General features: G+C 38.1%; 1 protein-coding gene across 34 annotated transcripts in view; it reads right to left on the bottom strand.

Annotated features, from left to right (window-relative positions):
• Window positions 1-391: 391 nt before the first annotated feature.
• LOC107265085 (calcium/calmodulin-dependent protein kinase type II alpha chain) overlaps window positions 392-16501 on the bottom strand; it is a 90885-nt gene continuing 74775 nt past the window's right edge. For 5 of the 34 annotated variants that reach the window (XM_025082437.1, XM_025082439.1, XM_025082441.1 and 2 more), the window contains 9 exons: window positions 15977-16033; window positions 13704-13862; window positions 11651-11785; window positions 11289-11357; window positions 9886-9948; window positions 7873-7948; window positions 7432-7526; window positions 6898-7015; window positions 392-6809 (listed from right to left, as the gene is read on the bottom strand). In XM_025082437.1, coding sequence (XP_024938205.1) covers window positions 6677-6809; window positions 6898-7015; window positions 7432-7526; window positions 7873-7948; window positions 9886-9948; window positions 11289-11357; window positions 11651-11785; window positions 13704-13862; window positions 15977-16033 — 905 coding nt within the window. In that variant the 3' untranslated portion in view covers window positions 392-6676. Of the gene's footprint in view, window positions 6810-6897; window positions 7016-7431; window positions 7527-7872; window positions 7949-9885; window positions 9949-10812; window positions 11015-11288; window positions 11358-11650; window positions 11786-13703; window positions 13863-15976; window positions 16034-16501 lie in introns of those variants that run through there. The other 29 variants (XM_025082443.1, XM_025082445.1, XM_025082448.1 and 26 more) reach the window with 16 other exon arrangements.

Raw genomic sequence — 16501 nt, 5'->3', positions numbered from 1 at the left:
GGAGACATTTTGCATGGAACAATGGTTGACGGGTTCGCCGTCGGCGGCGGATGTAGTTACTTACGCTGAACCTACTGAGCTTGCTCGATGGGCACCTACGTGAAGTTAGCACTGTAACATTTACTTTTTGAACTTTCTCTTTTGCTAAAAAATTGTTGGTTTTTCGTTGGAACAATTAAAAAATTTGGTTGTCCATTTTTGTAGAAAATGGAAAATGAAATTTGGAGTGTGAAGTTAGCCCCAAAAGTCTTATTTCTCACAATAGTTATTTTCGTACTATGGGCGTAAAGTACAACTTCACGTCGGCGATACATTTTCCTTGAATAAAAAAACTTAATTAATTCAGGATAATATAATTAAAGGACGATAAATAATCATGTAACGAAAAACGAAGATTCAACAATAATGTCTAATTTAATAACACAATGTAAACTTATAGCGATAATGATGTCTGTGATGGCATTGATAATAATAACGATGGCGTTATAATAGCACCAAATAAACATAAAGTGTACAAAATATAAAATCTTAATTAAAAATAAGAATTCGCACGATAGTTTTTAAATATGGGCTTCCCCGATCCTCCACCTGGTACGGTCACGATTTCCGCGATTTACGTAGACATTCAAATCGGGCTTCCGCAGGCGAAAAATCGAAGAGACCCAACAAAGTATTAACGTACCCTTTCTCTTAGTTTCTCTTGGATGCTCCAGCTCCCATTGACACTCATCTACCTTACAGAGATTTATTTTTTATTTTCTGAACATTAGGACAAAATTGTAATCAATTGTTATTGTTATCGTAAATTTATAATAATTGTAATAATAATTGTTATATTAAATACCGATAAGAGTTTACATAATTTAGTTGGCAATATCGTTTTCGCAACGTGAACACAGCTATTCTCAATTCTTCTCCTTCCTTTTCTTTCACCCTCTCGTACCTATGCCTCGGCGATTAATTACAAAAAATTTACGTACTAAGCCAAAAGTCCACAATAAGAGACGACATCCTGGCTATTCCCGGACGTCTCCAAGAATCGAGTATGATCTCATATATAATTGATCTTGCTATCGAAGAAGTGTACAGGAGCTCAATACAGTTATTAGACAAAGAACAAATATCACTAGACAATATAGCTTGAAAAATATTAAAGACAAAGAATTCAATAGTACAAACAATGTAATTGCGAGATCTAAATCTCACGAGGCTCCGTTCGCATCCTCAATCCGCTTATTCCATCATCCTGAGCCACGTAGTCGTCTCTCAAAGTGACAGATCGGACCTGCATTATCATAACCTCTCTTGAGAATGGCTTAACGTTGCCGCCACATATCATTGCCTCATTACTTGCACACAATATAATTTCTAGCCTATTACATTACGGGGTAGATTTCGCATCAGCTTTTTGAGGTACAGTCGGATCCAATTTTCATGTCATATACACATTACGTTGCATAAGGAAGTGTCACAGCTCGCCGCTAGATGGCGACAAAGTACGATCTCCTTTACCGACTTTTTTAAACCCCACGCAAAACAAAATTGCTCGTAAACGTTTCGCACAGTCGGTGTTGTCAAATGTATTCTCGTGTAGCACATAGAATATATAAATTGTAGTTTCTACGAGTTTGAGAGCACCCTGCCAGGTACGCCATTTAATACATCAATGTCTTCCCGCCGAACTGTCCCCCAACAAACGTGCCTGCTGTACGCGCCATCTTGAGCACGCACAATATGTACTCATGTATACAACACAACAACAAAACAGTACGAAAAAATGTACAATAAAAAAGTTGATCTAGATATATATATATTATTTATATATATATATATATAAAGAGAGAGACGTGTAAAAACAAAATAAAGTATTTAACAATTAGCGTTACTCGCTCATCTATCCAAGGAAACGCAAAAGGCCCGCCACTTTGGCCACGTTCTCGGTCCCTTGGTTTTCTAATCGCGATAACGAGAGTCACTACAAGGGTTGTATACGTCATCCCTTAGAATGTAGAAGTCCTACGGCATGTCGATTCAAGTGGAATGCGCGATGGAGTTAAATACAAGGAAATTACGGCACGTTGAATTTTAACCAACCGTATCTGTATATAAATACTATACAACGAGGGCTGCTTAATCGATAATTTTTTTTTCCTCTGACTGATAAAAATTTTGAGAAGCACCCGATACCTTTCAACGATACAATTTATTTATATTTTTAATCGTGCCCTGTCGAACTATACGTAAATACTATATTGCGATAAGAGAATTCTTTAGATTCCATTTTTTTTTCATTATTCCTTCGACGTGATACAGAAACGATCACTATTGCCAATTTCAACTTTTTTTCCTGTACCCTCCACGCTCAACCGTCCATTTTACCTTCGCGTGACTCTCGCGTAATGTGTGGACAGTGCAGATATATCGTAATATTTATAATATATATAGTATTCGTATATTATATTAAATAGACAAACGTGAATAGTAGTTAGGCCAAACAATGGATGATGGATGAAAGATGTCGCGACTCTATTGTTACGCTTCATTCGTAAAAGCCGTGATAGTTGTATACGTGATTTTGACAATTCTTATTTTTTTCTTTCTCTGTCTCACTCTCTCGCTCTTTTTTACAAACACTCTCTCTCTCTCTCTCTCTCTCTCTCTCTCTCTCTCTCTCTCACTCTTTCACTACGCGACATACAATGTACCGACGATCCATTTAACGATCCACCACCATTGATTCTTTAATCTGTTAATTCTTTGTCTCTCCCATTTTCGCATTTTTCAAATCTCCCGCGTCATGGCAATTTCCGTATTTCGAGCTTGACGAAAAACGTGGAAAGAACCAGAAGCTCATTTGAATCTTCAGTATTTCCCGCGCTTTCGCCGCCATGACACATCGAACACATCTAATCTTATCCATAGAAACACAGTCCGTTGTTTGACGATCGATGAATTGATTTTTCTATTTTTTTTTTGCATTTTCCCTTCAAAGTTGCGATAATTACGCGCAGGATGTCTTATTGGGACCGAGAACGGATCTCGTTGAGTTTCGCACGTAGGATGACGATGACGTAACGACGCAACGACGTATGCGCAGTTAAGCGCGCAACGGAGGACACGAGAGCCATGGAAATTGTCAAACACAGTGAATAAGGAGAGACTACGTGATTCAGGATGGAACTGCCTGGAGGATCTGACAGGACGTTTAATTAAATGTATTAATTCGAAATATTCGTCTGGTGCAATAACGCGAAACAGGTGATTACAATAGATAATAAGATATTGGCGAGTCAAGAATGTAACCGGCAATAGAATTTGAGAAGGGGAAGATTCAACGAGACCCGATTCGGGCGAGCAAGACACCACCGTTAAAAGTTCTATAATGAGAAACAACTACAATATGTATATTTAAGTAAATCGGCGTTATCACCTAAAACGTAACCGGCTTACTTCGATAATCCTCGACTTCATGTTAAAATTGTATTTATAATTTTATATAATAAAGAACCGCTGGGATTGAAATCGACAGGGCAATAGAAGATTATTGATCGTAGTAAAATGAAAATCATACAATCAATTATTTCTATCATCATCATCCGCATTATGGACACTTGTGATAATCATAATAATGACAATAGTTTATCGGTAACAAGTAGTAGTAGTAATAGTAGTAGTAGTATTAATGATCGGGTGATTGGTGGTGGCAAAAGTAGCAACAGTAAATAGTAAATAGTTAATAGTTATAATGTTAATGACAATAACAATAATAATGATGACGATAATAATATGAAATCATTAATTAAGTATTTTATACAACAATCACACGTAGAAGCGACGAATTAGAGTAGTAGAAATAACTATTCTTTAATTTATCATTTATATATATATATATATATATATATGTATATGTATATATATATATATAGTATCCTGTAATATATTAAATCATATCTTCTTCATCGTCTTTCTCCTTTCATTTATTTATCGTTAATATATTTATATATTTATATATATAATACGATGGCAAAAGTGTTTCTTTGAATTTCTCATAGATGGAGACTCCCTCCTCCCTTTATACCCGATATCGTTATAAGAGGATGTACGAACGTGTAGAAAGGTTCATTGTAATTAAGTAAATTCGATAAAAATTCAATTTTAATAATAATCGCCTATTGTTATCAATAAATTCATGTAATCTGCCGTCCACTTTCCCCTATTTTACCAACCTCCCTCTCGTCCAACTCCCATTCATCATAGCTTCGCTTTCTCTTCATATTCCAGTATCCCCTCTTTCTCCTCCTTTCATTAAGCTTTCAATAATTATATCTATCAGCAATCCAGTATCCTCACTCACGTATGTATATCATATGTATGCATCGTATACATAATAATATACATAAGATTAATTATGCAAAGAGAGACACGACAGTGAACGTAGTCTATTTTAATTGTTTTTTTTTTTTCAATTTCGATATTCACGTCGTCCACGAGTACATCATCCCCGTACCATCCTTATCAAACAGGCATGGTACTTGTATATATTTATATTGCATATAATAGATATTTATATTACATATAGATATCTATATATATATATATATACATAAAGGACAGTATTCGTACTAGGCACATAAAGCCACTTTAAGCTAACGTCATGAAAATCTTAACCTTTGCTAAATTCAAAGCAATCGTATGTAAAGTATTGAACGTTGATAATCGATGTTAGCTAAAAGCGACTATATGAGAAAGGTGCGAATAGGAGCTACGATTTTGTGTGTATAATAATAATAAAAAGTTTTGTATATATAAAAGATAGTTATAAATAAATAGCGAGTGACGCTGTTAAATCGTACAGGCGCGTGTACGTAATGCGCGAGCCAGTATCGAGAAACTGGTTTGGCGACCGTCACTTACGAATACATAGATATATTCGCGAGTAATTAACAATTATGAGGATTAACGATTAATTATGTAAAGCGATTAGCACGGTCCCGCAAATCTTTAACCGGAGTCCCGACAGTCGCCGGCAGCGAGATAACAAATATAAGAATGACATGGAAGAATGTTTTCTGTACAATGATCATAGTATGCAATGACGTCATCAAGACAAGATTCTCGTCACTGACTGTACGCAATTACAAGCTTGCACTGAAAATTCGAAAAATTGAAACAATATTTTAACTGTTAGGGATACCGGCGCTTACTTTTCTTTTCTTTCCTTGGTACCTTTTGTCATTTCTCAAACCTTTTTTTTTTTTGTTACACATGCATATATGTATATAAACGATATATAGATATATACTTGTGTATGCTACTATGTGTACAGCTGAATATATCTATATAGTGTACCGATAGAAACGATTTATACTGTTCATCGCTTACATCCTCTCTAATCGTAGATTCGACAAGCCTCCTATGTGATGCAAGGAATTAGTTCGTGGCTAACGCCGGGCCCTTCTTATTTATTTATTTTTTAAATTAGCGACACTTCCTAAAGCCGTCACTTTCGTCGGCGTCCACATCCTAAGTCAGACTTCATTCACATACTTGTTCATCATTATCATCATTATCTTCACCGTCAATCTTCCTAAATCCGTATTAGCGTCAGAACCGATTCTGCTTTTTAAAAAAACCGCCACGAGTCGTTCTCACGCGATAACCAATAGGATCCTGTTTTTTTTTTTTTCTTTCAAAATCTACAACCCCCTAAACGTCAATTCCGTTTCCTTAATTCCCATCAGAAGTATAAGGTACCGGAAGTAGAGGTTACGTTCCCATTTACATACAAAATGGCCGACCTATTGAAAAGCGCCGTTAGAGTATCCTCCACTTGCTCTCACTTATCTTTTTCCTTTTCACTTTCTCCCGGTGTCTTCCTCTCTTCGCGCTTTCGTCAACGTGTCGTATCTCATCCCCATGACCTCCCGTAACCTTTCCACAAATTAATTGCGATCGCAGTCTTAACAGGAAGTCTTTGAGACCCCTGCGAAGTATCCCTTAACTAGATGGCACATCGGTCGATTGTACGTCTTTGATCGGAGCAAGAAGAGACTCCACTCGAATTATCGTATCCATTCCGTTCTTAAGTCCCTGGTATGAGATTATTATTATTATTATTCTTATATAATTCATAAGCTTCATTATACTTCATTATTTCAATTCGTCTCGTTTAATAATACTCCTCCCCAGGACCTCTTATCACACGTGCCTTAAAAAACGCTCCGGAACGAAAGATGAGAAAGAAATTCGTCATCGACGAAGTCGAGGTCGACGCTTGTCGATTTCTACGAGAATTTGTTACTCTAACTAACGGCTTAAGCCAAGTCTCGTAAGGAGACTCTCGTAAGGACCGTCTGTCACAGCGAGAGATTCCAGGGCCCGGCGATTTCCGGCTCAGTCGCGCATTACGGGTCGGATGATCTTTTCTTTCCTTCCTCTGACCTTATCTTTGCTTAGCCTTTGCTTGCTTGCCTTCTTGTGTCTTAATTTTCTTTTTCTGTTTCTCTCTTGTTTTACGCATACCCTTTTTCTTTCTTTCTTTTTTGCTTTTTTTTTTACACAGAGTAGGTACGTACGCTGAGCAGGTACTGGGCGAAGTACCGCTAAATGGTTACTTGGTACCGCGCTTAGTACTAGATACATTCACGTGGTGCAACGCGGAACTGATGTGGCTGCTTTATTTGTGGTTGAAGGTGAACGGAGAAGGCCCTGTGACGGCGCTTCGGTGGAAGTGCACGTTCTGCCACTTGTTGTCCCTCTTGTGCCAGACGCGGCTCTCCTCGCTTTGTTGGGTGTGCGCGACACCTTGTCTGTATGTTGATAAATTATAAGTGATTAATTTAATTAACATTATATATTTGTATTATCCACTCTTCATTATCGTCCAATTTTACTCACTTGTCCATGTACTGGGTGAGCCTGACGTACGCGATGCACGCTGCATCCTCGCCAAGAAGATGGACGTGCGGATTCAAGATCGTCGTGTTGACCGCCTTGCAGTTCTTTCCCAGCACTGCTTGAATAGTAAATTAATTTTAGGTTAGATTTATGTCGTTGGTCATCGCGAGCAAAGCCGTGCAATTTTTTTATGATTTACGGAAGTAACGGCCATGACCACGAGTTAGAGAAAGAGAGCGAAAGAAGAAAATGGTGGATAGACAAATAGGTACTGCCAACCATGCGAGAATAAAGTTAAGAAATGTAAATCGAGTACATCTTAGTATAATAATAATGGTATTTGAATTTAACTATGATAAGAAGCTGGAGTGCTTTGTAAATACGTATATACGCATAACAGCCATTCAGTAAGCGAAGTATAGTAATTTAATGGAATAGAGGTTAGATTCTTAACTTAAATTACATGCCAAAGAAAATGGCAAAGCGTATAATAAGGATCGTTATAAAATAGTGATGCAAACAAGACATAATTACCATTATCAAAGTAAAATTTGTGAAAGTCCATTCCCTCGACTAAATTACCTAGAGCCTCTGGCTCGAACGCGGTCAGATGGGGATCACAGATTTTCCTGGAAAAAAGAGAAAACATTTTTTTTTTTTTTTTAATAAATCAAACAAATTACCATAAAAATATTTTTATGGTAATTTGTTTGATTTATTAAAAAAAAAAAAAAATTTTTTTTTTTTTTTAATAAATCAAACAAATTACCATAAAAATATTTTTATGGTAATTTGTTTGATTTATTAAAAAAAAAAAAAAATTTTTTTTTTTTTTTAATAAATCAAACAAATTACCATAAAAATATTTTTATGGTAATTTGTTTGATTTATTAAAAAAAAAAAAAAATTTTTTTTTTTTTTTTAATAAATCAAACAAATTACCATAAAAATATTTTTATGTATTACGAAACTCACGTGTACGCTTCGAAGTCACCGATATTGATGCTCTCGATCAGCTGTTCGGTCATCTTAATGATTTCCTGGCGGCGAGCTGTAATCGTCAACACGTCACAATCAGTATGAAATAGTCAATTTTAATTTCTCGGGTCCGGCTCTTTCCGAAACACCGTACAGCACAACAACCACATGCAAACAAAATCGTTTTAAGTCTCTACGTCCTATTATTTTTATTTTTATATTTTTTTTTTCAAAGCAGACCACTATTCCGCAATCCTTCTACAATTTTTTTTTTTATTTATTCTACGTCATCTTAGGAAAAAGTACGCGACGTGACAATCGGCCGATTTTCATGTATACAATCGGAGCGATTCAGGTACAATAAGACACAGTATAAGTATACAAGTATAAATTCTATTGAAGACTGACGGTCAGTATACATGTATATTAACAACTGTGTGTATATATATATATACACCAATTGAAAGAGCTAAAAATTAAATAACCGAACGTTAATAAATTCGGAATAAAAAAATGTCTTTCAGTATCGATATCACGAAGCTCCGTTATCAACAATCAATTCAGGACTTTCGAGATTTGTTCTTTAATACCTGTAGAAGAGCACAATAAAACGATTACGTCAGCTTTATTTCGAAAAATAAAATTATTTCACCTGATAATTTGTGCAGAGCTTTTTTCGAGTTTTTTTTTTGTTTTTTTTCTTTTTCGTCGAAATGCATAATTTTTTCTTAACACCCCGCAAGGTCTAGCGTGACCACCACCATTGCTACCACCACCACATTCTAGTACAGGTTTTCCATTTACAGCAACCGTAAGGAATAACGAGCAGGAAAACAATAGGACAACAAAAAATTGTAACCATAAACTTGACTGTGCTACGTAGATTAATATTCTTAAAATCGAATCGCTCGATTGCCAGCGATAACGAGGATATCGAATATTTCGATATATCGAACAACCTGCTAGTTTATCGATTATTTTCAACGGCCGATGTATCGCTACGATATAAATTCTCGAAAGTCGCGGCTGTATGTACTTTGTACCGGGTTTTGGAACGAGTAGAAAAAAAAATAAAAATAAAAATAAAAAAAGTAAAATTAAGTCCAACGCACAAGAAGGCGACGAGTCATGACGTAACGAATCAGCCTGGTACTTATTCGACGATAAAGTTAATGGCATATACCCGACACCTGAGACCATTCTCCTTGACACGTATACATAACCTTTTTAATCACAGGTCGTTAAGGCGGATACGCATGAACGTTAAAAATAATAAAATCGCGACATATCGAATCGTTATGCCGGGTTTCGCGCGACGACGAATAAATTCCGAATGAATTTTCTTTTTTTTCCTTTTCACGTAACAAGAAGTGTAATGCTAACTATGACGACACAGGAGGATTTAAAAGTAATCGACCATATCTTATGATTATGACTATTGTTCGTGCGCAACTGGCGAATAATCAAAAACGATTATCGCCTCTCGTAACTATAAGCGAAACGGACGGCAATGGCGACTCGTAAAAAATAAACGGCTGATACCAGCCTAATATTAGTAACGTTGGGAGTTTGCGATAATCGTTTCTATATAAACCGATATAACATGACGCGGACGATATTCGTGTTGAGTGTATGGTTAATGTCTACTTGTTAATTCTAATACATATTATATATATAATTTTTTAAATATATATATATATATATATATATGTATAATTATTTACAACAGCTACTTGTATTGCGCTTTACCTGAGCACTGCGAATTCGTCGAAAGCTGACTACATATTATATATATAATTTTTTAAGCCTAATATTAGTAACGTTGGGAGTTTGCGATAATCGTTTCTATATAAACCGATATAACATGACGCGGACGATATTCGTGTTGAGTGTATGGTTAATGTCTACTTGTTAATTCTAATACATATTATATATATAATTTTTTAAATATATATATATATATATATATATGTATAATTATTTACAACAGCTACTTGTATTGCGCTTTACCTGAGCACTGCGAATTCGTCGAAAGCTGACTGCAGGTCTTGATAGGACACATGATTCTTATTTCTACAAGCATATACCTTATTTTGTATTAAGAGACAGGCACTTGAACGAAGTTTCGTTAGCTTGTCAAAGAGATGGGTTGTGAGAGAAAGAAAGAAGATTAAAAAAGAAAAAAATACAAAACGATGAATGTCGCGACGAATATGACGGATTACTCGGAGTATGAATTTCTTTTTTTTAAATTAAAAAAAAAACAAACAGGTAAAAGCCCCTTTCGTTGGCCGTTACGGCATATACGTTGTCACGAAGAATTAACTATCTCCGGAGCCTCCACCGTTTTGCAAAAAGAAACACAGAAATTCCCCGTTTTTGTCCATGACGAATTTAATCGAGGTAACAAAATAGTTTATTCAGAATCTGCGACTACGCCGATAAGGCGTGCCGAACCGTAGCCTGGGACGAGGCTGGGTATTGTAAAAGGTAAGCAGAAAAAAGAATCTCCTTTCAAATATATCTCGACAAGGAGTCTGTCCGAAGGAAAAAAAAAAGAATTTCTTTATCCGGGGATTCCCCGTCGTTTCTGCTTTTTCTCTTCTCCTTACAACTCCTAATCGAGCTTTGCCTCAGTGTCGTCGGAGGGAGCCACTTGTCAACGTCTCTAGCGTTCTAATGCGACACCACACTGTATATGCTTTGAATACGACCCCCTTAGAATTATAACGTGTAAATATACATATATATGTACGTATACTAGATTAGGACGAAAACATCCAAAGACGGTAACCAGTCGCCTGCAGTAATACATTTGAATAAAGGTCAAACGGTCTACGCCTAATGCCATTGACGAATAATAATACTGGGCGCGCATAGTAGCGACAATGCGTCGTAAAGCCTACAACGTTCACATATTAGCACGACACAGCGTTTAGGTATTTGTTTTTCTTCTTTTTTAAAACATTTATTCAATAACTTGACAGTTGGTGCCACCTAACGTCGCACATAAACAGGACGTATACACTAGACGTACATTGTGTATATCTATACATGTCATTCTAACGCTAGTGCTTACTCTCTTGCCAGAAACGTCTACCTCCTAGTCTTGTACTCCTGGTGCAACCGTATTATTCTCCTGGACATACCGGTACGAACATCACATTAGGTAAGGGCGATACCGAATCTCGTGATAAGAATAAACATTGAAATACGCGAAGCAAAGAGGAATAAATAAATGATTCCTGTCGTGAAAATCTTTCAAGAAAACAAATAACTAATCTTCAGTAGTTACTAAAAGTAAGGTTATGTCTTCTCTAAGGACAAAATTCAGAACAAGCTACAACGCCTAAGCTTCGAACAGATGTCCCGGCCGTTGGAACTTTTCTCAGAATTCCCCTCGCCAGGCTTACCGTCGTCCCGACCGCAGTGCTCGGCCCCGAGCTGACAGTATCCTCCACCGGCTGGTCGACCTTCGGGATCTTGTGCATGCAACGAGCCACGAGAACGGGAAAGCGTGTTGAGACAAGCATGCGGAAACACAGTGAACATTCAAAATACGTCCGTTGCAATAGAAACGACGCGACAGTGTTAGACGTGTTAATAGGTTATGTTAAAGGACGCGTGGATCGAACCGACGCTACAGACGCGTGGCAAAGTGACGGCAAGCGGTTAACTTCAGAGTGTACTTCAGAGTGTAGGTGAAGTTAAATATGGCGACAGTGGGAATAATGTGTGTTGTGCGTGCGCGTGTGTGCTTGGCAAGTCTACAGACCGGTGGTCGAGGAGTTGTGACGTCGTGGGGTGTTGTTGGCGTTGACGTAACCCGTCGATGCTGATGACGGGGAAGCTCCTGTTTGGCTGTTACTGCTGCTACTGTGACTGGAGCCACTGCCACTTCCGCTGCCAGCTAGTCATGCAACCAACCAACACATCATGAGCTCTCACGTTAACGACTAGAACGAAAACCGGGAGGTGCCTCTAGAAGAACGTCTTCTAGAGCGTCTTTCACAGGTAGGGCTGCTTATGTCTTCTCCTCGTCGGTATCAGGTCCCGGGAGGTTGGTTATCTGTTTTCTTTTTAGCGTTTTTAAAACCCGCCATTGCCAACCGATACGCGCAGTATAAATTTTTAGATCCAATTACTTTTCTTTTTACTTTGTCAACTAGCTTCTCACACAAAGATGCGTTCGGTGGGCCAGGCTTACCATGGAGGAAGCTTTGACTAATTATTCTCGTCGATATAAAATGTTTTTTGCTTTATCAATGCCATAACCTCGTCCATGGTTATTTCTTTTATTTGTCATTCGTATAAGTGCAAGAACACAATGGAGGTGTTATCAGAGAGGAAAGTTTACAAGTTTTGCAGGCGTTACTTGATCGTGGATTAACAGGAGCTGGTATAACGTTTGGATCTTATTTAAAAGTAACGTACAGGATGTTTCATAATGGGATATACATTATTCTACGCGCTAATGTATATTCCAGTGGAATCCTATCGCTGTACGATTAGCCATCGTCAATGGATCCTCTATTAAGACGTTTGGCCATTGTTATACTTGTAGATGGATAAAGGAAGTTAACGGATATGAAGATAGGCAAATTACAAAATTATTATCAAGGTGTGGCTCTTGTTTTTCTCATACGTGGATAACGTTCCAAAATTAAATCATGCTCAAATCTAAAACACCAGTTAACTAGAGGATCCTTACCGATTTGTAGATTACCGGTTGATACGTAGCTATACTAAAGACTCAATTTGCTAAATATTTAGCCTACCTTGTCAACAGGATTTGGCGATATTATCGTTTCTCTATGGTATTCGTACTTAGGCGTTAATTCATTGTTCATACGTAATTTATCTGTGCTTGATGACAGTAACGATTCCGTGTGTTATTTTGTATTAAATATATTCTTGATGGTTGCGGGAATTGCATTTATGTTTTATTCTTGTAATTTCTGGCGGGTTTTTCAAAAGATACCGATATGGCGGATGCCAATGAAATACTAAAGGGGTCAACATATGTTCTACAGTGGTTGGATAAAACGCATATGGTTTTCATGAAGACTGCAGTCGCCCTTGCTAAATTCTCTAACTTTGTAAACCCCCCTAGCCCCCTTTCCTTAATATCAGCCATTATTTTTTTTCCCTTCTCTCATTCCTTCCTATAGCAAACGACATAGCCTGGCTGCTCTTCTGGGCTGCTCGACCTTTTTACCGTTAAGCTCCGTAAAGCCCGGGAGCTTTTGAAATTACGCAACTGGCGCAACAGCCGTTGCCGCCATAAGGACTCAATGGCGTACCGCCATTGCGAAATTTTTATGCAAACCGTTGAGCTTCGAGCATTTCACTTGCTTTTTTTTCTAGCCCCTCTCGTTTCCATTATAGGGTTGATATAAAAATCGGCATATAGAAGGTAAAAAAAAATGCTTCACGTTGCAGTAAAATGTTTGAACAGGAGAATATTTCGTTTCAAATTTTTCTATTGATTTTGTCATTATCGAAAACAACACACAAGGTACACTGGTTAGTCGGAATAAATAAAAGTGAAAATAAAGAAAAAGTAAAAAAAAATCGTGTTTCATTTTTAGATATAAATATCAAACAGAAAATCAAAGCAATTATTAATGTCAAACCTGAATGAATATTATTGACATGGGTATCAGTCACTTGAAAACGCAAGGCAGTCGAAGGATTTCAAAAAAAAAAAAAGAATCAGCCGTGGTTTAAGCGCGGCTTTTCGAGAACGATCGTAATACCAAATAATAGTCGATTGTCTATATAGTATACAAGGCAATCCGACTCAACGTACGTTCCTATCGGTTTACCTTGCGCGCCCTGAAGAAGAACCGCGGCAATTCCTAGAGGATTTCCAGGCACCTGTGCCTGCTTATTTGCCTGGGCTTGAGCAGCAGCTGCTCCCATTACCTTGGAGAAAACCGAGGCAGCTGCGGGACTGTTCGGTGGAGTACCCTGGGACGCGAAACCTTGTTGGACAAGCAGGGAATGAAAAAAATGGAGAATAGACAAATGCGAAAAATAAAGCATGATACGCGAGGCTTAAGGGATTATTTCTATGAAGCTACTACGCTATATGATTCACTCACGTGGGATCGTGAAAAGATCCGAGGGGAAAATAAAAAGCCATAACGAATTTGGCGGGTGACTTTAGTACCCGGCGCTTCCGCAGTGTGGCGCTGTCAGCACTGTGACAGGACCGGCTAATTCCGGGCGTCATTGAAACTTAATTGAAAATTGTGGATGCGCAACGCGACTGCCGCCGATGAAATTTGACTTGATTGAGTTTCGAGAATAGGGAGACACAACCCAATAACGTATCCCCCGGCCCCTGATACGTGTGTGAACTGTGGTAATATCGTATGACACAGGTGTCGCAAGCCACCCTGACGCGAGAACGAAACTCGACGGAAATAGAATGCTCGATAGAATCACCGCTTTTCTTGTGACGGCCTATAAATCGCGACTATAAAATTCTATTATATCTTTCCCTTGACAACGAGAACATCAAGACGGCAGTAAGACTCACTGTTGTCAGGCTGCTTCGACGAGCCCGGAATGCTGGCCGTGGCGGACATCTTGTTTAATGGAAATTTCCAGACACACACAGGTACACGGAATTATTAACTGGCTTTTTTATCAATCAAAAAATTTTCCACCTATCTCTCTGATCTCTTACACCGTCCGACTAACTTTATTCTTTCAAAATATATTCACCACAGTGCACCCCGACATTTTTCGCTGGTTATGCGTCGCGACCAGCAGACGGAAATTGACTAAATATCAATGGCCGAATTCGTGCGGGACTTTCAAACGTCAAACGATCCTTCGTCAACGTAGACGCTGTGGCTACTCGACAACGACTAACTAATGGCGCTACGGCCGATGCTAATGTGCGATCTATTCTCAAGTGTGCCAAGCGTCAGGTATTTCTGTTGGCCGTCGCGGCTCCACAGTCTGCACTCTTAACGTTTCTGCGTACGCGTGTAACGTTACTATAGAGATTCTACCCTCGGTCCTCCTCGTTGCTCTCGTACCAGAAGAGACAACGCATCTCGTTGCGTTATTTTCGAACGGGAGTACGACCAAAAATACCTCCAGTCAATACCAGTTAAGCGACAGAGAAAATCGAGGTCTTGGATCAGACCGATGAAAAGGCACCTTAATGTTTACCCAATTGAGCTACAATAAATTTATAGACGCCGTAAGACAATAACCGAACAGCTGTGCCAATGGGTATATATATTAAATTAATATTTTACACTTTCAATATTTTCTAGTAACTTAAGCGCCACAACGTGACTAAAAAAAAAACCCTAGGGAATTTTTCGATTACTCAATTACAAGGATGCACAGGGTTACCCGTTATGCGAGGCTTTTAATAAACAGCCGAGGCTTAATCGAAACGTAAGGATATTCTACAGAGTGTAACTAATTGAAAGAGGTAAGACCAATTGCTAATTAGTCTTGGGTACACAAGGCTTGTTCGTTTGGTACCCACGGGTGGAGGCTGGAGACAATTAATTCGCTAATCTATTAATTTCTGGATCCAATGAATCTTTATGGATTTTAAGCAATGCAAAAAAAAGCTTTTCAAACTGTTTACTTTTCTCACTGACTCCCTTCGCCGTACACGGAACACAGTTACGTTTAGCGATGCAATAACGCTTCTGTGCGTTGCCAATGCATACAGGGTGAACTGATAAAAAGAACTAATCAACATTTTTATGTTTACAGCATCGTCGATAAGGCCAACGTTATTCGATGCAGCTGGAGCATGTCGCGATAAGAATTAGATTTTTATAGACAAAAATTTTTTTCAAAGTTTTTCATTCTTTCAAAAATCATTCTCATCACCGACGTGTTCCAGAAATTTTTTTTTTTTTTTTTTTTTTTTTTTTTGTGAAAGTGCACAAAAACCGATGATCTCCGATACCGATTTGAAAACGATCGGGTGTGACTTATGATGCGATAATAATAATGATTAGCGTGCGTAGTTCTCGTTGTTGTTATTATTATACACAAACGTTTAGAACAACGAGAATTAGACAATCATTTCTGTGGTTAAGTTAGGTTAGGTTACCTTCGGGCTCTTTGGCAATGACCGTGCTGCTCCGGTCGACGCCTCCCTTTTTATCCTCTGTACAACAATACACACAACATCACGTACAGATATACGACATCGTTTACATACGCTATGTACAATATACGATCCACGTACAATTCAAAATGCATCTATTCATCTCAGACAACTTTCGGTTTGGCGATCAGATCGAGATAGACGTTCGAATTCTAACGATAGAAATCATCACGCGGTACAGGATACGTTTGGTTTCGAATTCTTTGAGGTGTCTGGTAACGATCTGGCTATCATGGGTATCACGTGTAAATAACAGCTAGAACGTATTGATACCCACCCATGTACCCAGGTACCTGAAAATCATTCGATTATTACTGAGCAATGGGGATAGTCCTGGAATACGAAATGATTCTCATTGAATTCGAGCGTTTAGCCTCAATTTTAATAGCCGATCGTTGACTTTCCTTTTTTTGACTTTTTTTTTTTTTGAATTACTCTAACGGCTCTCCTCGCGTGCAAATCCGACTT

This window comes from Cephus cinctus, unplaced genomic scaffold (genome assembly GCF_000341935.2).
Source record: "Cephus cinctus unplaced genomic scaffold, Ccin1 Ccin1_scaffold0215, whole genome shotgun sequence".
Taxonomy (NCBI): domain Eukaryota; kingdom Metazoa; phylum Arthropoda; class Insecta; order Hymenoptera; family Cephidae; genus Cephus; species Cephus cinctus.
The sequence above is the reverse complement of the archived record's forward strand: the minus strand, read 5'-3'. Positions and strand labels throughout refer to the sequence as shown.